The sequence below is a fragment of the Dipodomys spectabilis genome, unplaced genomic scaffold, assembly GCF_019054845.1.
Source record: "Dipodomys spectabilis isolate Male_0828 unplaced genomic scaffold, ASM1905484v1 ptg000125l, whole genome shotgun sequence".
Classification (NCBI taxonomy): Eukaryota; Metazoa; Chordata; class Mammalia; order Rodentia; family Heteromyidae; genus Dipodomys; species Dipodomys spectabilis.
The window spans coordinates 18,629,195-18,651,412 of NW_024870802.1; the positions used below are offsets into that span (position 1 = coordinate 18,629,195).

Consider the following 22,218-nt stretch of genomic DNA (forward strand, 5'->3'; position numbering starts at 1 on the left):
GAGGCATACTAGAAATGGAAACAGAACAGGGGGATTGCAAGCACTAAGGAGAAATAGAAGTTATCCTGAGGGCTCACAGTTAAGAGGGAACAGAACATGGCCCTGAGATTCCCAAACATGGAAGAAGAAGAAGGGATCAGGTCAAAGTTCCTTCCCCCACTGTGTCCCCTACAAATATCCAGGTCACTTACTTCATCTGGTACAAATTATTGGTGCCTCTGTGGTCAATGTCATGGCAGAAAGCAGCAGCAAGCATGGCAAAAGCTTCAAGATCCGTATAATATCTCTTCAGCCTTCCTGTCTGAAGACAGAGGTCCATATTTCTGTGGATTAATGTATTGCTACACCAGCTGTATCCAGGAATGGCTGCCTGAGGGAACAGGGTCCTACCATGTTTCTCAAATTTGCTTGTTTGTGAGTCTTATGGCATTCTGGGTAACTAGACTGTCTACTTGGCAACTCCATTTTCCTTTAAGAAGGTGTGCCCAGGTGTATCTCAGGGACCAACCATCCTCCCTGGGTTGGTATGCAAGGAACAGGGGTTGTCGGATGGGGCACCCACACTTTCAAAATGATGGTTCTGTTGTGACACACCCCCTATCTGTTCCTCCCCTGCTAGGTTTTCCATGGCTTCCCGTGGCTTCTTGCTCTCAGTACCCACCATCAGCAGGGTGAACATGGTCTGCCCCACATTGAACCCGTGCCGCCAGTTGTGGTAAGTGACAGAGCGGTACCCTTTCCTCACGGTGTACATCCATCTGGTAAGAACCTGTTAGCCAAAGGTGACAACACCATCCAGACTTCGGAATCCAATTCTAAAGGTTAGAAGCTTATCTAAAGAAATATGTATTGGTCTTGTTGACAGAGTTTAAGCTGATGGATTGACAAAGTTAATGATAGTTGGCAATCCAAACCAAGTTAATCTTTTGAACCACCGAAAACATTCGCTGAAGCACAAGAACAGAATTCCTAAAGCACATTTAGTGAAATACCACCTGACCTCCACGGGCACTTTGAATTTCTCCACCACCTTGATTTCAAAAAAGAGTCGCAGGCCACATTTCACCAGCTCATGCTCTGTGATGGGGAAGTCGCTGAAGTGGAACTCATACAGGTCGGTGGTCCTGGGGTCCGGCAACTCCTCTTCCTGTTGGAAGGACAGATGGTTTCAGAGTACAGCCGGCTTTCCCTCCTTCATGCTCAAACCCAATGTGGAATGTCAAATAAAGTTATGATGCAAGAATCCAGAGCCTTCCCTGAACACACTATATTATAAGGGTTGCATAGCTTATATTCACCCAAACCCACCCCATTACCCCCACTTCACAAGAGGCAAAACTGAGACAGCCACATTCCAACACTTTAAATGGTGAGATTCACTTCCAAATCCATTTCCATTTTGTCTCTAATGCAAAAAAAAAATGTTTGTTAATAGCAGCTTCACTTGTTCTCAATATTCACCTTCTCCTTTTCTTCATCAGGAAATATTCAGTAAACATGGGATGATGGCTTAATTCATTCCTCTCAGATTTTGTTTATCCACACAGTGATGTTTTCCCACTAGACTGTGGGCTCACTTCCCCAGGGCAGAGATCCCACTCTTATTTGCTGCTGAATCTCAGAACTTACAGTGTCTGTCCCACAAAAGTGCTCAGTAAATGTTTGTTGAATGAATAAATATGGTGTATTTGCAAGCATATCTTGTAACCCATATCTCCTAAGGACTTAGGACTAGGTAAAAATGGTGAAGCAAGCCCATAAATACTGGTCATATGTTTTGGGAACTAAAAATATGTATCTTATCCTTAAGAAGCCCGATTTATTGAGCTGTTTATAAAATACAGACCACTGAAGGGAGGTTGTAGAATAATCAGAATGCATCCTGTATTCAGTGTTGAGGACAGTTCGTCATTCATCAAAAGAGGAAAGATAGGGGTGTGGATGAAATTGAGCTGGTGGAAAGGAGGGGAGAAAAAGAGGAGGGAGAAGGAAAAGAGGAAAGGGAGGAGTGTAGGAGTTAGAATCTTTTCCATCAAAATGGTGGGTGCTTGATAGAAACACCCACAAAGAATAGCCACCATCTTACAAGAAAGCTATTTTAACTAAGTTATATTCTGTTAGAAAAAAAAGTGGTTTTTTTAGGAATTGGAGGCATGGTTCAAGTAGTAGAGCCCTAGCTGTGTAAGAATTGTTTTTCCAGACAAGTCACTTGGCCAGGCGTCCTTGTATTTGTTGATTACTTGGATAAAACTTTTCACCCCCTTCAAACTAGCCAATCACACAAGATTGTAAACCTAAGTCCTGACCTGTCAAAAAGAAAGGATGGTACAAATGAGGAATAAAGTCTGGTGCACTGCACCCTGCCCAGCCTTCTTGGTTACTTGGCTTCCTATCAGTAGTACACTCTTATGCAGAAGCAAGGTTTGCTTTGCCGAGTCCCTTTTGAGTGATGTCCTTATTCCTATTTGATACCCCAAAATATCTCAAGGCATTTCCAACAGGGGAAGAAGAGGGAGGGGGGATTCCACAGTGGGAAAGAAGGCACCAAGTAATAGATATTAGCAAAGGTAATGATTGTCACCTCCTATGACTCGCAGCACTGCTGCTGCTCCATGCCTTCCAGCAGATGGGAACCTTTAGAAAAGTCAGCTAACCCCCACTTGAACCTACAGTTTAAGCACAGCCTTGAGCAGAAATGGGCAAAGACTATGCCCTGTTAATCAATGCCAGAAAACTGTGTATTTGTTTGTTTATTTAAATTCCTAAATTTCATGCAGCAATGATTTGGGATTAAACCAGAGTAGATTGTACATTCAAAATAAGCTAGTGTTTTGGTAAATCTGCAGGGCTATGCCTCTATCACCATTTCTGCAGCATGAATGAGATCCTAGCTTTTCTACTTTGAGAATGAGAGAATTTCTCCTGTTTGGAGATTGACTACAGTTTTGTTTTATAAGAAGATGTGGATCACTGAGGGTAGGGATGGGAAAGGGTTGTTTTCGGAGCCAGATACGACTGGGTGGTGTTTAGAGATAGGGCCCAGGAAAAAGGGAGAAAACATCATGGGTAGGGACTGAGCCCTCAATGAGGAGTCAAAAGCCAAAGGTCTTTGGCAGCATAGCAAAGAGCCTAGAAGGGAGGATTGAGGCCATAAAAACAGGCAGGAGCAGGTGAGGTAGTTGGTATGCCTTAATTTTGTTTTGTGTTGTGTTGCTTGGTTTTTTAGAAAAAAATGCTTACATCAGAGCTTAGGAAGGGGCAGAGGAAAAGAGGTGAAGCAGAGAGGAGAGAAAACAGGATATCATTTCAGTCTTAACCAGACTCTGTCTTAGTAAATATTCCTAAAGTAATTCTATAGGATTACAAATCTCTACCCCAGGAGGGAGGGCAAAATGAAAGATCCCTAACGAAATATCTAAAGCTACATTCTTCCTCTGCCGAAAGAAAAACCAACCCTTTTTACTACTCAGAGCCCCTACAGGTTTTTACTCACAATATCTGGTCTTTCATTAAATCATGAAGCATGCTCTACAGCAGGATAAAGTGTCTGAAACCAAAGTGGGAAAAACTGAGAAGTAGAATGAAAATCTAAAGGTCATTCAGGTATTAAGATGAGTGTGTACTTTAATTATGATTAATAAATCTTTTAAATAGTCCAAGTAGTCTAAATTTTTTAAATAGTCCAAATGATGAAAAAGTACAACATGGAGTTGAAACTTTAAAAAAAGAATTCAGCACACACCTGTGATCTCAGCACTTAGGAAGCTTTAGCAGGAGGGTAATGATTTGGAACCCAGCCTAGGCTATATAGCAAGATTCTGTCTCAAAACAAGCCATAAAGACAAATGTATTTTCTAGAACTGGAAAGGACACCTTCTAGAATTAAGAACTGATTGAGCCTGGTGCTGGTGGGTCACACCTGTAATCCTAGCTACTCAGGAAGCTGAGATCTGAGGATTGCAGGAAAGTTCATGAGATTCTTATCTCCAATTAAACACCAGAAAACTGGAAGTGGTGCTGTGGCTCAAAGTGGTAAAGCACTAGCCTTGAGCTGAAGAGCTCAGAGACAGCATCCAGGCCTAGAGTTCAAGCCCCATGACCGACCAAAACAAAAGCAAACAAAAAACTGATTGAGTAAGTTTAACAGTGTATTGGACCAACAGAAGTCAGGATGAATGAACCAGAAGAGAAGTTAATTTCAACCAGAAGAAATAGCATTGGCCTGATGGCAAAAACAGAAAAGGACTGAGTTCCTCCAGATTCCAGAAGAGAAACTAGGATGGCCAACAGCTATTGCACTCAGAAGGGTGGATATTCTCCTGAACATTTGGCCTGTTCTTGAGAATGGCCATTGAGTAGCCCAAAACTGGAAAACTAAGATGTGACATCCCTCGACACTGTGCCTGAGGACCCTCATGCAGGTTAGCTGTGACTGCAGATTGTCCTTTGTGAATTTAACTGTAGGGACCAAAGATGATATGTTTTATTTAAAAGACATCAAGGATAGAAGGAATATGCTTACCAAAATTTTGAGAAGCTGTTTTTCTTCACAGTCTTCAATGACATCTATATTTAACTTTTCTTTAAATCTCTACAATGTAAAAGCAATTGAGATGTGAAATGCCTATGAAGGAAAAGATTTCTGTTTGGTTCTTCTATTAAAATCAATTAAGATATATTTGATAGTTGTTCCATGGTAAAGATATATTCTGGGTAGGAAAAGGACCTATAGCAACTGATTATGAAAGACATAAACAGATATGATTGATATTTACTTCTTTTTAGTACTAGGGTTTGAACTGAGGCCCTCATACTTGCCAGGCAAACCCTGGAGCTACAGCCCTAAATTTCTCTAGATTCTTAAAACGTAGCAGTAGCCATCTTAAAAAAAAAAAAAAGCTTATGGATAGCACCCAATCCCTGAGTTCAAGCCCCAGGACTGGCACAAACAAAAGTCTATAGATGGTGTGATATTTTCCCTTCACATTCTGGTAGTTAGAAACCAATAGAAAAATTCACTGGATCCCCCATTACCCATGATAATGGCCTTGGTCATGAGTCTTTCTTTGGTCAATGAGAACTTTAGTGACTGTGACATGTGCTTGCATAGTTGAGCTTGCTCTTCTGTACTCTGCCATCACCATGAGAACATCTAGGTAGCTGCTGGTCCATGAACAACGAGAGCTATATAGAGCCAACCAACTCATAACTTGGAGCCATAATACTCAGCCAAGTCAAACAAGGATGGGTTGGTACAAAAATGCATGAGTGAGAGGATGATGATTATTTTTTTATTGTGAAAATACCGTATAGAGTGGTTACAATTACATGGGAGGATGATGATTATTATATTTCATGAACAGTGGTTGTTATGCACCACTAAATGAAAATAGCTGACTAATACATTGACCTTCCTGGAAATACATTTTCCTTGCTATCATATTCCAATCTAGATGTTACTTCACTTTCTTACTACTACAGGAGTTGTTTTAAATGTTTATTCCAATCAAGTAGCCTGGACTTCCAGTAAGATGTGTGGTCACTATGCTGTCTTCCTTCTCTGTCTTTCCCTACTTATCCCAGACTAAATCTCCATTCTCATTTGTCAGACTCCTGGGTGATTTCCTGAGGCCAACGTTAAATACTATGTAATATCCTCAGAACTGAACTCCCCACTTACCAAAATAGACTTAATTTCATCAGGAGTGGCTTTGGTGTGATTCATGAGCATTTCCTGAACAATGTCCTTCCTGTTTTCCAGCTTATTCATTTTCTCATAGGTGTCAGTATTTAAAAGAGACCATCCCAGAAATTGTGTGAGAGTCTGAAATGTAAAACAAGTGACTCAGGTTCCCTAAAGTTCAATGAAAGCTCATTTGGGGTCAGCAATCTGCATGACTCCTCATCCACCAGTGCCTCTTCCACCAGCAGGCTGGTTTCTTAATATACGAAAAAACATGAGTTTATTACCCAGACAATAAAATTGGCTAAGCCCTTGCTTTTCAAAGTGCCATGTATTAGGCATACCCTACTACAGGAGAGAATTACAAAGAGAAGTAAGAAGCAAGTCCTAAAATTTAGACAAAAGGCTGTGGTGAGAATGAGAGAGGATGAGAAGGAATACAAGGAGGAAGATAATGGGAATGAAATAATTTGGGTTAAGCCCAAACTTCATAGTTTATAGAAAACACTGAAATTTGTAGAAGTCAGGAAATAGAAATGATACAAAAGCAATATTGTGTTCACAATCATTCATGAAGGAGTCTCAATTTCCTCTCAAAATAGCATTCTCTAATAGCAAATAATTAGGGATCTATTAATTCGTGAATGCCGCCTGCCTTCATTGTTTGGTAACTGCACTCACCTCAGTAATGTGTTCATCATGCTCATCGAAGGGTTTTCCATCCTTCCTGTTGTAAAACGTAGCTACTCCCACAATGTCTTCCTTCTTGTTGACGATAGGCAGGGATAAGACATTTTTAATGACCCAACCAGTTTCATCTATGGGTCCTTTCTACAAGTAATAAGGGAATTTAGATTCTCTTTTTTTACTTTTTACTGTTAGATAGTTACCAAGTCATAAGATGTTACCAAAAAATGTGCATAGAGTTCCCACAAATGCTTTACCATTTCCACAAAGTTAACTATTGTAAGATATTAGAGCAAGGAAATGGTGTACAATTGATACTTACATGGGTTTTAGTGGATTCATGTGTAATTATTTCTGTGTGTTTGTATGTATAAGAGTGTATAATTTCAAGCCCGGCACTGGTTGCTCATGCCTGCAATCCTAGCTACTCAGGAGGCTGAGATCTGAGGATCGCGGTTCAAAGCCAGCCCAGGAAAGAAGTCTGTGAGACTCTTTATCTCCCATAAACCACCAGAAAACTGGAAGTGCTGCTGTGGCTCAAGCAGCAGAGTGCACGCCTTGAGCTGAAGAGCTCAGGGATGGCGCCCAAGCCCAGAGTTCAGGCCCCAGGACCACAAAAAAAAAAGAGTGTATAGTTTTACACACACATGTAGATTTTCAACCACCTTCAGAATCAAGATGCAGAAAGATTCAATCCCTACGAGGTTCCCTCTACTTTCTCTGGATAGCTACCACTCCACCACCTACCACTTAGTTGACTTTTAAATGAATCTTTGGGTGATACCTTGCATACAAACATGGCTAGAACTATACAGCCATAATACGTCCTCTAGGACATCCAAGCAGTCACTCCAGAACTAAGTATCTGTGTTTTGACACTCTAACCTTCTTTTGTTCCCCAGGCCAAAGGATGGAAAGACCTTCTTACTATTCTGTTACCTCACTGTTCCTTTCCTGCTTTGTTTTCTCCCTAAAATACCTTTAAGTCAATTTCCTAGTTTCTCTCTGCTGAAAGACCTAGTGTAGTTTCTGTTTTCCTGACAAGGGATGGAGTCAGACCGTAGGATGTGTCCAGCTAGTCATTCACACAGAGAACATTTACTGAGCACCAAGGATGTGTTAGGTACTGTTGTTGCCAGTAGAAGGCCAGGAAGGAAATGTCATATCCAGTATGGAGGAGAGGTAGGACCTCTATCTCCACTCTTATCTTCCACTCCAACCCTTTCTTTCTTCACTGAAGAATATGCTAATATGTGGCCACTGGGCCAGCCAGGGTGAGTAAGGCCCTGCTTGTGCCAGCTAGCCTCACCTGACATTGGGCAGCATCAGAATGAAGGGAAGGGGAGAACACCCACCCTGGCCTGGCCAAGGGTGCTGTTACCTGAAAGGTGAAGTACTCATCTGCAGGGGCGTTCAGCATGTTACATATCTGTAAAGCAAGAGGAGACAAGAGGCTTTCAGAACATCACGTGGTGGGCCATTTAAGCCCACAAAGATCAGGAAGGACCCATGAGAAGCAGTGGTCTCTCTCCTAGCTCTTGGCTTTTTGCAGGCAGATTATTCCCACAGGACCTCAGCTAGGTCATATTTGCTGACACCTTGTTAACGTTAGTTTCTCTTCTGTGAATAAGTGATTGGTGACATTATCATCTCTGCTCTTTTCTATACTCCCAGTCTCCAAGGGATCCCCTTCTAATTCAAAGCAATTTGATGTTTGGGCCAAGGAGAGGAGAAAGATGAACAGAAAGATCATTCTGCAGTTACACGGATGAGCAGTAATCCTGAGCTTGCTCTTTGATTTTTGTAGAAGAAGGTGATAAGGAGGGAAAAAAAACCCAGACAGCCTTTTGTTAGTACCAAAATAAGGACTTACAATGAAATATCACTTTCCTAGAGTTTAGAGACTGTGAATCACAGCTAGAAAGTTATGAAATCTTTGTTCTTGCTGTTTAGTGTTTTTTTCTGAATTGTCTATGATGTCATATCCATAAATGGGTATTATATTGTTCTCATCAAAGTTAAAGTCAGTACTTGAAATCATAGCATTTTAATGCCAGAAGGGATATTCACAATTAAATTTAAATTTCTCCTTTTAAAGATGAGAAGATAGCATTCCAAGAGGTTAAATGACTTGTTCAAATTCATGGAATGAAACCACAACTGATCTCCAGAGGTGAGTTGATACTGCTAGCCAGGGTTTGTCTCAATCACCCATTGATGCATGGTGTCAATATTTCCACCATGGGGAACAACGTAACAACTTGCTCACAGAATTCCTGAAAATCTAATCTTGTCAGTAAGTGTGAGCACTTCCTCTCCCTGTACTACCTTAGGCCCGGTCAGCCGAAGGCCCCACCATGAGTGCTTTTGAAGGTGGTTAAACTATAGCAAGTGCTTCTGTACTTCTTTCACAAGGAAAATATGAAAACGCTTTGAAGCTTTTATGACTATTCAGAACCTGAGCATTTAAGAGATAGCCTATGCCATCCATTAATTTTTATCACCTAACTTGAATGTGCCAAGCTATTCAATGACTGAGCATCCATCAGAGATGGTTTACAAAGGTAATGTAGAATAAATCATGGTTGCTGACCGTGAAAGGATGTATGAAGTTGTGTATCTGTGGAACAAGAAGTTGAGGAATAGATTGGTCTTTCTCCTATTGATTAACTAGTTTCACATAATTTTGAAATCTCCAGTTAAGCTACATTACACTGACAACATTATTTTCTCCCTTTGTCCTATGTCAAAGAAATTAGTCACTTCATGCTTGTCTGGTCCATGCTTGCTTTGACAATTAACTCTTAGTTAATAAGAGTTCTGTGCAATCGGATTTAGAGTTTGAATATACAAATAACTTACAAATCCATTTTCAGCAACATACGTTGGCAATCCACTAATGAGTGTCCAGTGGTCCGAGGGAGGTGCCCTGGGGGGAAGATTAGAAGAAAAGTGTTGCTAGGTGCAGAATGAACTGTGTTGCGGGGCTGGGAAAGTGGCTCAGTGGTAGAGCGCTTGCCTTGCATGCATGAGGCCCTGAGTTCGATTCCTCAGCACCACATAAGCAAAGAAAAGAGCTAGAAGTGGCGCTGTGGCTCAAGTGGTAGAGCGCTAGCCTTGAGCTGAAGAGCTGAGGGACAGCGCCCAGGCCCAGAGTTCAGGGACCATGACCATGACCAGACCGCCCCCCCCCCAAAAAAAACAAAAGAATGAACTGTGTTGCAAAAAGGAAAAAAAATGCAAGTCCTATAGTTACTTCTTGCCAACACTCACGGAATCACTTTAATCTCTTCTTTTCCATGTAAAATGTAGTCAATGATTTTATAAAAGGTGATTTCCTGAGAGAGAGAGGGAGGGAGAGGTGATTTAATGTGTAATATTGTTTCCCAAAGAAAACATTTATCATTATAGGACTTGTTTTATCAAATGTCTTCCTAGTGACATTTCTCTGCAGGCTAAATTAACAAACAACTCTCATTCTAATTACAAGCTTACAATAAAATCAGAAATAGTATTAAATGTTTTTCTGAACTTAGACTAGACTAAATTTCATTTTAAGAAGTTGCATTCACTCAAACACCTTTGAAGGGAAACTCCTTGACTACTAAATTGCCAGGTAATCTATTTTTACTTTTAAATGTTCTTTTTTGTTGTTGTCTGGAAATACCTGGTGTTAATAAATTCACTAGGAAGAAGAATCACTTAATTTCGCAGTGCAATAAATATTAAACATTATGCAAGGGTTCCCAGCTCTGTTGGCACTGGCTTGTCTGCACCAATAGGGGATCCATCCTCAAAGCTAGAAAGGACTTGAGTACTCATCTGTCTATCGACTTTACCAGGTGGATGAAGAACCTGACGCCTGAACGCACACCACCTCATTAATCCCTTCCCTGTGTGCCTGGAGTGCATGATGGATAAGCATGAAGTTTTCAGTTGAGGATGAAGTTAATCTAGCTCAGTCCTTCCCGAGCTCCCAATTCAGCAGAATTGAAGAGTGACCCAGGCACTTGAACCACTGACCCACCCAGCCTTGACTTCCTGGAAAAGGAAGTGGACATATTAAGTGATAAATGAAGGCTGGAGTACCCTAGCTGCCTGAGACATAGCTGGGATTTGATCTTCAGACTCCTCTTCTAGTGCCCTTTCTACTATGTCAGGATCCTAGAGGAAATTACAGGATAAAACCTCAGAGCTTCCCAAGCAAATGCTATTTCTTTTCTGTACTGTAGCATCTTAGTTCTACCACCTGACACATGCCCAGACAGCATCGGGGGTGATGTTTGCATTTACCCTGCCATCTGGTGTCTTGGGACCTTTATAAGGCGCCACTTCTCCAAGCTTCACTGGCCATTCATCATAGAATTCCTGGAGGCAATTATATTTAGAGGTTATTAAAGATTATTATAGCTTACTAGATCTTATCCGAATTGCATGTGTATTTTTCTGTTAACCTATATAGCTCTGGAATTTTAGACCTAGAAACACCTATAATTCCCAGCAATACTGCTTAGGAACCTGTGATTCGATACAAATTCCTTGAGCTTGAGCTCAGGTCCTAGGCACTGTCCCTGGGCTTTTTGTGCTCAAGGCAAGAGCTCTACCACTTGGGCCACAGTTCCAATTTAATATGTTTTGAGCCGTTCAACCATGAAAAGACATGGAGGAATAAACATGCATTGCTAAGTGGAAGAAACTGGTCTGTAAAAGCTACATACCAGCTCATACCTGTAATCCTAGCTGCTCAGAAGGCTGAGATTTGAGAATCACGGTTCGAAGCCAGCCCGAGCAAGGAAAGTCTGTGAGACTCTTATCTCACCAAAACCCAGAAGTGGCGCTGTGGCTCAAGTGGTAGAGCACTTAGCTTGAGCTGAAGAGCTCAGGGACAGTGCCCAGGCCCAGAGTTCAAGCCCCACTCACACACACACACACACACACACACACACACACAAAAGCTACATACCATATTGTGGAAAAGGCAAAGCTATCGATTCAGTAAATTGTGTATTATATATATATATATATATATATATATATATATATATATACACACCCACACACATATATGCATTGATATCTATATTTATCTCTATATCTATATCAATTGGTGGCCAAGGGTTTAGAGGCAGAGGGAGAGAACTGGTCAGTTTTGGTGTTCTGAAGCTATTCTGTATGGCAGTGTAATAACAGGTATGGTGCATTGTACATTTGCCAAAACCATAGAACTGCATGACACAGAGTGGACATTAGCATAAATGATGAACTTTAGTCAATAATGGGGCCAGCTTGGTAACAAATGTACCACTCTAAGGTCGGAGGCCAACAGTTGGGGAGACTGGTGGCTGGGGAGGGGAGAATAAGAACGTTGATGGGGACTCTTATTGTCTGCTACATTTTTCATAAGCCTGAAATTGATCTAAAAATTAAGGGCTATTACTTAGATAGTGGAAAAGACTTGCTGAAACACATACAGTCAGGAAGTGGACAAGCCAAAATCCAAGCCTGTATCCTTTTTGCTTCCAAATGCACACTTTTACCTCTGTATCGTCTTATTAGCATTGATTCTGGTGGTCCATTGTGATTGGTTATTTACACAGTGTATCTATTTTCCAATGGATTAGTTTTCATTTTGGCATGCATTTTCTAGGTGAGTTCCAAGGGGAGGAGGTGACAAGGTGCATGGAACGTGACAACCTTCTCCTTGGTCATGTCCAGCAGTCCAATGGAATATCGTTCACAGTTCAGGTATGTTCTCACTGTGTATAGGGCTTTGTGAAACTGTCGCTCAACATCTGTGAGCTCTTCGAATACTTTATTGGCTGACCACATAAGGATCTGAAAGTAGGTATTAAGAAAAAGAAAAAGAAAACTGTTAGAACACAATGCACTATGGAAAGATGAGGCATTTGGCCAAAGAAAACATGAGTATATCAAATAGGATGGTGACATGTCACTAGACATTGCTATTCTACTTTGGAACATGTATATAACAAAAAATTACTCAGATTCTCTAGGGAAATGAGGAGGAGACCTTTGTGATTCCAAAGGCTTATTCAGTGGGGGAAGCCATGGTTGGTTTCCAAAGGGCAAATGCTCTCAAGTTGGAGGTACAGTCCCTGGGCAAAGTCCTCTGGCCCCCGTGGTCCCTCATGGGTAGACAAACACACATCCTTCACACATCTGTAGCTTGTCAGAGGCAACTTGGTGCAGAACTGAGTGGGAAGGGTCTTTAGAACTTGCCCATTATGTTGTATGGACTGCAGAAGCTACGGTTCTTGGCTACAAGTAGTGTTCTTTAGCCCTCTGCCTCAAGGAAACCATGAGCCTTCGAGGAGTGATTTCTTTCCTACAATCCTGACACTGCTAAGAACTTTCTGTGCAACTAACAACAACAAAATGGTCACACAAACCATGCAAAATAGGTATTATAACTATCATTGCCATCTCTCAAATGAAGAAACAAAAGGCATGAAGGACCCACTCAGTTATCTGCAGGGATGCAGAGGAAGGGAGAAAGGGGAGGAAGGATCATGTCAGGACTCATAGTACTGAAGCTCAGGGATCTGTCCACATGGCTTAAATCTCAGAGGGTGAGGTGGTGTCTGATCCTTTGCCTCTGGGTCCCTTTGTCAGAACATACCAGTGTGCCTTTACCTGGCTTCTCCGGGATTCAACACTGTACAGGTAGCTGGTATGTTGGAGCTTCAGAATTACAGAGACAAAGTTGAGGTACTTGGAAAAGACCTACAGATGGCCAAGAAGAACAAGTTACGGGTGTGTCACCTTCCTTGGTTATATAGCAAATGCATTTCCTCCACCTCTGACTGTACCACCCAGCCTTAGCATTACCTCCTCATCCTGTGTGGAAAACTCAGATGCGCTCACTTTATTCACTGCCATGACCACAGCCAGGACCTCCTTGCCCACCACGATGGGGCTTGCCAGCATGTTCCTAGTGATGTACCCGGTTTGTTTGTCCATGAAGTCAGAAAAATGGCTGTTCTGAAGAAAATATTCACATTGGCCAAAACATCATCGGAGTGTAGGAACTAAGATTTTATTTTTAGAGATACTCATTTTTTAAAGTATTTGTACAGGGCTGGGAAGGTGACTCAGTGGTAGAGCGCTTGCCTTGCCTGCCTGAGGCCCTGGGTTCGATTCCTCAGCACCACATAAGCAAAAAGAAAAAAGCTGGAAGTGGCACTGTGGCTCAAGTGGTAGAGCACTAGCCTTGAGCTGAAGAGCTGAGGGACAGCGCCCAGGCCCAGAGTTCAGGCCCCACGACCGGACCCAATAAATAAATAAATAAAGTAGTTGTACAAAGAGATTTCAATTCAACTTGTCAGTTGGTGATTATAGTACCTTTTGTATATGTGCCAGTCCTGAGGCTTGAACTCAGAGGGCCTTGGCACTGTCCCTTAGCTTTTTTCCACTTAAGGATGGTGCTTTACCACTTGAGCCCCACCTCCATTTCTGGCTTTTTGGTGGTTGATTGGCGATAAGAGTCTCAAGGACTTTCTTGCCCAGGGTTGACTTTGAACCTTGATCCTCAGAGTTCAGCTTCCTGAGTAGCTACAATTATAGGTGTGAGCTACCGACACCCAGCTTCTTTTCTACTTTTAAAATAAAATTTCCTTTTCTAATTTGATGTGATACTTCTTTTGCCTAACATCATTTTCTGGAGTTCTCTCCAGCCCAAGGCAGATGACTATGAATTCATCTTTTGGATGCTCTATAATCTATCCGTTCAACAGATCTCTACTGATCTAGTCTGTTCCATTTTCCCTACTACAAACAATACTGCACTTGCCATTGTTGCTTTTGCTTTTACGTGTTAAATTCTCAAAGCAGAAATCTCTTTTGCTGGATCAACAGCTTATATGTAATTTAAAAAGCATTAATTTTACAAAAGGTTGAAATTCTTTCTTCTATTCACCCTGTATGAGAAGACCACCAGAATTTCCAGCAGGAAATAAGGGCAATGTGGTCAGTAGAACTCAGCCTCAGAACCCCTTGCAGATAAACCAGATTCCAGACCTCACAGCAAACACCCAGGGGTCCTAATCTCCAAAAGGGCACTCTGGATTCCCCAGGAGCCTGCACTTCTAATGATCCATGGGATTCTGACATTCAGCCCACTGGAATTGTCCGTGTGGAGATGGAACCACTCACCATGCAAATGTGAAATGCTGGGAGAATCAATGTGGCATCCACCCCTGAGCTCTTCTATTTCTTTGGAAGACAGCAATGTGTAATGGAGAAGGCTCTTCCTTGGCTGAAATCAGGCCCCAAGTTACTAGCTGTGTGACCCTGGCCATGGCATTTTCTTTTGTGCCCTTGTTTTCTAATCTGAAAGTGGGGAGAATGATCCTTCTGACTTCACACTGTGGTTTCTAGGTAGTAGAACTGCCAGTAAAGGCAGAGTGCTCAGGAGAGTGCATGTAATAAAGCAGAGTCTCGTTAGATAAAAGAGCGAGAAACTTGGGGCTTTTTAAAACCCTTTTTAAATTATTGTTTTGTTCTAGCCTTAGCTTTTCTAACCAAGTCTAGTCGCTGAAGAAATGAGATACCTTTTGCAGGATATAGGATTCCTATGACCACAGACTCCCTTTCTCTAAGGGCCAGCTCTCTGGTGCGTGCCCCCTGAAGGCTTTATCTGTTACTGATCTCTGCTTCCAGTAGCATCTCAGGCCAAATGTTTCCAGATTGCTTTAGATTCTTTCTCTTAATCCACTGCTTGAGTAGGCAGCTTTGCATCCTGATTTCTTCCTACTCTCCTCTCCATTACAGTTGGCCTTCATTGACACTTGGCTCCTGGGCACTAAACAGATAAAGGAAATTTGAAAAATATGGCCCCTGGCGTGGAGTCAAGCAGTTTCTCTTTCCCAATATAGTTCACTCAGTGGCTTCAAGATTTGATGCCATTTTATTATAGATTCTGAACACAGGATATATTCTTCATTTCCCTTTCCAGCTTTGAGAAAATGGCTTTCAAATTTGAATGCTTATTTATGATCAAATCTGAATGTCTTGGTTAAACCATCCATCAAATTCCAGAGTAAGGGAGCTGTAACTTTCTAGTGCTTTTATTTTCACTAGCTCCAACAGTCCTTAGTGAAGTTCTCTAAGCACATCCTGTGTTTCTCAGATTCCCAAATTCTTATGATGGTTTTTTCCCAAACAAGTCCCTGAAGGCAAGCGGAAAATATTGCTTGTAGAGTCAGAGTGTCTGATCCCTCCTGGGCTGTGGTATAGATAAATCCTGACTAAACCCCTTAACCTTTAACCCTTGAGATCAGGAGGCAGAAAAAGAGGCAGAAATATCCAGGAAGGAGGAAAGGCAGATGTCAGCACCCAGCTAATTATTGCAAACTTCCACCTACTCCTGGGGCTTTTTCTTTTAAACTAGTCAGATTCAGGAACATGCTTGCAGTTAATCAATAGCTCTCCCAACAGAACAAGAAACTATTAGCTTGAAGAGGACATTTCTGTTTTGCTGCTGTTGGATGATTTCCTGCCTCTAACCTAGTTTAAACAGCCAATAATCATTGACCTTTTTGGCTATCTGCTCTTAAATCTTCCCAACTCCCAAACTCCTACTGGCATAATGATGATCCTAGCCCAGCAATAATCAATTGGGCATCTACTGTGATATGAGCCAGGCATTTTATGCACCTTGAATCTGTACATTTGGTTATCTCCCTTCCTCTGTGGTAGAAATCAGTCCATCGCATGGTCACTAAGCCTCAGATATGGACCTGCAGTTGTGTCTGTCTGATGCCCAACTACTCACCCTACATCATGTGACTTTCCTGTGACTACCCAAGATCAGAGTGTCAACTCTGTGTCTTGTCTATGTATGAGAAGTCTTTCCCTCTCCTGGGTAACATCTTTAGTCAGTGATGGAGTAGAAAAGGGGAGATTGGCTCTCACGCCACACCATGCACATCCTGCCTGACCTGGAGTACATTTTTTACTTAAGAGATGGAAATGCAGATGGCCCTTGCCTCCTGTACAGAGTCTTTACCAGAGCCACATAAGGTTAGGCATGTAAAGATGCTTTATGAATTGCCAAGTGCAAAAGAAAGGTGGAGGATAAATGCAGAATTTCACTTCAAACATTGGTGTCCACTTGTGTTCTTGTGGATTTATCACAGTGGCTAAAGCTTGGGCAAACCACGGGGAGACTGGGTCAGCAGGCGCAATTCGATTCTAGCTCTTCTCAGTTGCTCGCATGTCCCAGGGAGACACAGCTCTGTCTTCCATAGGAAAGGGTTGAGCTAAAACAGGGTTGCCACACCATTTTCATCTTTTAATATTCCACATTGCTTTGAACTTCACCCCCTTCTTGGTGTCTGCTCATTCAGTAGGCCAGTGTTTTTCAACATTGGCTGGCTGAATCACCTGGGTAACTTGTAGAAATTCCAATGCTTATATCCCAGTCAGTCTGGTATAACTGACTTACTGAGAATCTCAGCATCAGCATTTTTTAAGCTGCCAATTTGATTTGAATGCACAGTCAGGCTTCAAAAAACATAACTCAGGGCTGGAAATGTGGCTTAGTGGTAGAACGCTTGCCTGGCATGCATGAAGCCCTGGGTTTGATTCCTCAGTACCATATAAACAGAAAAAAATCAGAAGTAGTGCTGTGACTCAACTGGTAGAACACTAGTCTTGAGTACAGAGGGACTCAAGGATAGTGCCCAGGCCCTAAGTTCAAGCCCCAGGACCAGAAAGAAAAAAAAGCAAACAACTTAGGATGGAAGGGGAGAGGAGTGTTTAGAAGAGGCAGTAATAGAAAGCAAATAATCCCTTTGTCTCCCCTCTGAGCTCAGGAGGACATCTGCCTTCACACACACACACACACACACACACACACACACACACACACACGCACACACCTCTGTCATAATAAGGGAAAGTCACTTCTATCACCAACAGTCCTACAGTCCTGTCTTTGGAGGCAATGCACAATGTACAGGCCAGCCCCACTTTACCTTTAAAACAATTCCATCTAGCATTTTCTTCTGGAGAATTGAGCTCTTTAGAATATGATTTAAATTACTTTAGAGATCATTTTATTCTTTAAAGGTATTATACCAAAAATTATTATACCCCACCTCTCCTTAAAAAATTCTTTTTAAACTCAGAATAAATTTCAGGTTTTGTTTTTGTTTGCTTGGTTAGTTTGTGCTTTTCGGTGTCAGTACTGAAGTTAGAATCCAGGGCCTCATGTTCTCTGGTTTTTCACACTAAGGCCTGGTGCTCTAACACTTTAGACACATCTTAATTTCTGATTTGTTGTTGTTGGGTTTTTTTTGGTTGTTTGGTTTTTTCTGGTTTATTGGAGATAAGAGTTTTTATAGATTTGTCTGCCTAGGCTGGCTTTCAACTTACATCCTCAGATCTCAATCACCTGCATAGCTAGGATTACAGGCATGAGCCACCCATGCCCGGCAAGAAAAAAAAAATCTTCAGTGATTTTGTGATTCTTTGGTGATTTTGGAGCTGGACTTTGCTGGAGTCAGGAAAGAAGCAAATTCTTACGAGTGCAGCCCCTAAATTCAGATCAAGAAAAGCTTATTTCAAGCACACACATCAGTTTAGCCAACAGAAGCAGCTGCAATCACCTGAAAAGTAGGTGTAAAGTAACAAACTCTGAAAGCAGGAACTGAAGAACCCAGGATGCTAAGGGCCACAGAGCAACCCTTGCACCTCAGGGGAGTCCGGAGTGGTGCTAATGTTTAACCAGCAGCTCTCTCCAGGTCTGCGCAGAGCCTCCTCCCTTAATCAGCTTCAGGAGGTATTTGGAGATTATCCTCGTGTCTCTGAGAGCTGATGCTAGACCCTCCCACAGAAAGCATTTCAGGCCCTCCCTGCTGCTCTGTACCAGCACTTGCCATTCCTCTCCTTTTGTTAATAGAAATCATAATAATGAGACTCAGTGGGAGAGAAAGGGCTGCAGAGAGACAGTCTAGGCATTGAGTGTTCAGGATTGGTGCCAAGCAAAGGATCATGAGTGATAACATATTTCCAGTTTTTCTAAAATGAGTATGTGTTGCAGTGGTAAGAAGAGTCTAGAGTGATAACATATTTCCAGTTTTTCTAAAATAAATATGTGTTGCAGTGGTAAGAAGAGTCTAGTTTTCTGTTTTTATCAGGATCAAAACTAATTTCTGAGCTGGGTACCAGTGGCTCACGCCTGTAATCCTAGCTACTCAGGAGGCTGAGATATGAGGATGGAAGTTCAAAGCCAGCAGAAAAGCTTGTGAGACTCTTACGTCCAATTAATCAGGAAAAAGCAGGAAGTGGAGGGGTGACTCAAGTGGTTTAACCTTGAGCAGAAAAGCTCTGGGACAGCGCCCATGCCCTGAGTTCAAACCCCAGGACTGGCAACACACACACACACACACACCCTTGAGCTTTTGGCCTTGACCATCTTGAGCAGATGCGCGCGCGCACACACACACACACACACACACACACACACACACACACACACACACACACACACACACACACACACACACACACACACACACACACACACACACACACACACACACACACACACACACACACACACACACACACACACCCTTGAGCTTTTGGCCTTGACCATCTTGAGCAGATGGTCCGAATGTCCAGTTTATATGACTAGTATTCACTCTTGATAGATCTGAGTTAGAAAGGTAGTATTTAACCTTCACCTAAATTCAAACTTACAGTGACCCAAAATTAATATTTGAACTTTCAAATAATTTTGCTATTTTTCTTTAAGAATATTGGACAATAAAAGAATTGGATGAATTTGTTTTTTTTTGTTTTTTGTTTTGGTCCGGTTGTGGGGCCTGAACTCTGGGCCTGAGCACTGTCCCTCAGCTCTTCAGCTCTTCAGCTCAAGGCTAGCACTCTACCACTTGAGCCACAGCGCCACTTCTGGCTTTTTTCTTTTTGCTTATGTGGTGCTGAGGAATCAAACCCAAGGCCTCAGGCATGCAAGGCAAGCCCCAAGGCCTCAGGCATGCAAGGCAAGCGCTCTACCACTGAGCCAACTTTCCAGCCCAAGAATTGGATGAATTTGTGAGCAATTCATCTCAAAGAAATTTCCAAGAGGTGTGAATTAAACCCCCCATGGAGCAATTGCCGGGGTGGGTACTGGGTATGCTGACCGATCTTCCAGTGGGTGGCCTTGGACTGGTGGTGCTCAGAAGGAAATCCCCAAAGCAATCAGTGCCTGGGAAAATGTCAAACATCACATGGGACATACTTAAAAACCAGTATTCAAACTTGGTGCTGATAGCTCACATTTGTAATCCCAGCTACTCAGGAGGCAGAGATCTAAGGGTCATGGTTTGAAGCCAGCCCACCAGGAACATCCATAAGACTCTTATCTCCACATAACAACCAAAAGCCTAAAGTGGAGCTGTATGGCTCAAGTGGTAGAGCACTAGCATTGAGGAAAAACACACACACACACACACACACACACACACACACACACACCAAATATCTAGTATTCATCTGAAATTTAAGTTTAACAGGGAACCTTGTATTTATATTGGCTAGACCTAGGTGCTCCTCTTTCCTTGCTTTCCCCAGGCTTTCGCCAGACCATTGCCACAAGGATGATCCCATCTCTCTCCCATGACTTTCTCTCTAGCCCTGCTAAGACCTCTGCCCTGCTGTCAAAGGCCACCTACCTTTTTCACATCTGGGACATTCAGGACTTTCTTCGTGTGAGCAGCCCAACCCACTATCCCGATGTCCAGTGGAAACACAACTTCTCTATCAGGGGCCACCAGGTTGTCCTCAAATTTGGAGGTTGGGGTGATGTCCAACAGCCTGGAGGCCACCTCCGGTATGCCATTGCGGGCTCGGCACAGGAACATGCTACAACGGTCGGCCTGCAGTAACCGGGCCAGCCTCTGCAGTGCCCTGTGAACTGCCAGTTCGGGGCTGCCCGCCTCTTCCTGCATAGACCCAAGTAGCTCCATGCACAGAGCCGACTCCTCCACCTGAGTCAGCTGGAGGGATGACATGCTGGCCTGGCCGGCTACCCCCCTGTTCTCTGAGCGTCCCCCCAGTGCCTTCACCTGCAGCTTCTTGTTGAAGTACTCCTTGACAAATTGCGGGTTCTCCTGCAGGTATTTCTCCACAGCCTCTTGGCTGATGTCACCCATGGTGTGGCTTGCTTTGCTGCTGCTGCTCAGAAAGGAAGTCCCTCAGAGTGCTACCTGAGGCGGAGTGACAAGAAGGAAATGCATTCTGGTCAAAATTATGCAGGACCCCCTAGGTGGTAAGTACCTCATACAATCTGCAAAAGGTAAAGCAGAAAGGTGGCTTACTTTCTGACACTCTGGTGATATGACAGAAGGCCCTGGCTTATATAGTGGCATTCAGAAAGCAGAGGATTAAAAGAGCTCTTTAGGACACTAAATCCCTGAGCATTATTAATCCCTAAGTCCTCAGAGCAGCTAGATCAGCCAGGCAAGTGTCTATTGCAGAAAAGATAACAACTGCTGATGTCCACAGCCAAGGAAGAATCATTGACATTACTTGGGCATGGATTGGCAACTTGAATTGTTCTTCCATGATAGCTATAGGAAGTGCTTGTATGAAGACCCTGGAAGTACTTGTGGCAGGTGTGTGTGTATATATATATATATATATATATATATATATATATATATATATATATATGGGGAGAGAGAGAGATTTTAATGAGCATTGGCAAGAGAAGGTAAAGTTTGACATAAACATATCATAAAAGTGAATACTAAGCCAGATGCTCGTGGCGGCTCATGAATATAGTCCTAGCTACTCAGGAGGCTGAAGTCTGTGGATCTGGGTTTGAAATCAGGAGAAAAATCTGTGAGACTTTTTACCTCCAGTTAGCTAGTAAAAAAGCCAGAGTTGGAGGTGTAGCTCAAGTTGCAGTGTGCCAGCCTGGAGTTAAAAAGCCAAGAAGCCAAATGAGAGTGTTAGCTTCTGAGTTTAAGCCCCAGAACCTGGGGGGAAAAATACTTATTTTTTCCTAAAAGTCTTTTAATCATTCATATTGCGTGTTGTACCCTTTCTCTAAAGTCCTAATCTCTCAATTGCTCTAACTTTAGAAGGCATGACTTTAGAAGTAGTTTAAAGATATAAACCTTGAGGGATAATACATGCCTGTAATCCAGTTATATGAGAGGCAGAGAAAGGAGGATTGAAATCTTAGACTAGCAGGGGAAAGCACGAGACCCTATCTGATTATTATTACAGAGGTGAACAAACATTTGTCTCCAATCTACAAAATAATCAATTACACTTGTTAACTGATTTCATTAACACAAAGTGACCCATGGACTTGCTAGCTGGTTTTTCCCTGCAAAGCATGCTTGGATCTTGCTGTCAAAAACTGAACATCATGTGTTTTTGCTCCAAGGTAGCTCATTAAATCTACTAGATAGTAGCTGTCCTGTGTGTTGCTAGGATCCTGAACATCTCGGAGACTGCTGGCTCAGAAAGAACACTTAACAGTATTTAGTTTTGTTTAACATTCAGGTTATTAAGCTTTTTACTTCTATTAAGCACATTTCCTCAAATATTTAAACACTGTACACATCTAATAAGTCAGAAATCATAATTTCATAAATCAATTGTCTTGATTACATAAATGCTGATTTCGAACTTAATGAAGCTCCTTATATGTTACAGTAGATCTACAAACCTAATAAGACAAATTCTCTTCAAAGAAGAACCTGCATAACCTGTTACCCTGACTCAAAATTAAGTCTACATTTAAGTTTGCTTCTGAAAGAATGAGGTGTGGGTTTCACTGAGTTCTCTTAAGAGCTTTTTACCTC

The 22,218-nt window shown here is 42.3% G+C and overlaps 1 protein-coding gene and 1 long non-coding RNA gene across 3 annotated transcripts in view; one reads left to right on the forward strand and one right to left on the reverse strand.

The window, feature by feature from the left end:
- The window catches only part of Pde6c (phosphodiesterase 6C), a 36,592-nt gene extending 15,928 nt beyond the window's left edge, over positions 1 to 20,664 (reverse strand). For both annotated transcript variants that reach the window (XM_042689684.1, XM_042689683.1), the window contains exons 1-14: positions 20,074 to 20,664; positions 13,220 to 13,372; positions 13,025 to 13,114; positions 12,065 to 12,205; positions 10,664 to 10,738; positions 9,644 to 9,708; positions 9,233 to 9,299; positions 7,752 to 7,799; positions 6,365 to 6,514; positions 5,681 to 5,824; positions 4,523 to 4,591; positions 1,001 to 1,147; positions 662 to 769; positions 192 to 301 (exon numbers count right to left, since the gene is read on the reverse strand). In XM_042689684.1, the coding sequence (XP_042545618.1) occupies positions 192 to 301; positions 662 to 769; positions 1,001 to 1,147; positions 4,523 to 4,591; positions 5,681 to 5,824; positions 6,365 to 6,514; positions 7,752 to 7,799; positions 9,233 to 9,299; positions 9,644 to 9,708; positions 10,664 to 10,738; positions 12,065 to 12,205; positions 13,025 to 13,114; positions 13,220 to 13,372; positions 20,074 to 20,553 (1,847 nt within the window). In that variant the 5' untranslated portion in view covers positions 20,554 to 20,664. The remainder of the gene's footprint in view (positions 1 to 191; positions 302 to 661; positions 770 to 1,000; positions 1,148 to 4,522; positions 4,592 to 5,680; positions 5,825 to 6,364; positions 6,515 to 7,751; positions 7,800 to 9,232; positions 9,300 to 9,643; positions 9,709 to 10,663; positions 10,739 to 12,064; positions 12,206 to 13,024; positions 13,115 to 13,219; positions 13,373 to 20,073) is intronic.
- LOC122116036 lies at positions 246 to 20,114 on the forward strand. Its single transcript, XR_006148861.1, has 4 exons — positions 246 to 715; positions 8,469 to 8,543; positions 12,018 to 12,115; positions 20,034 to 20,114. It is a non-coding gene; the product is annotated as an uncharacterized LOC122116036 (long non-coding RNA).
- Positions 20,665 to 22,218: the final 1,554 nt, after the last annotated feature.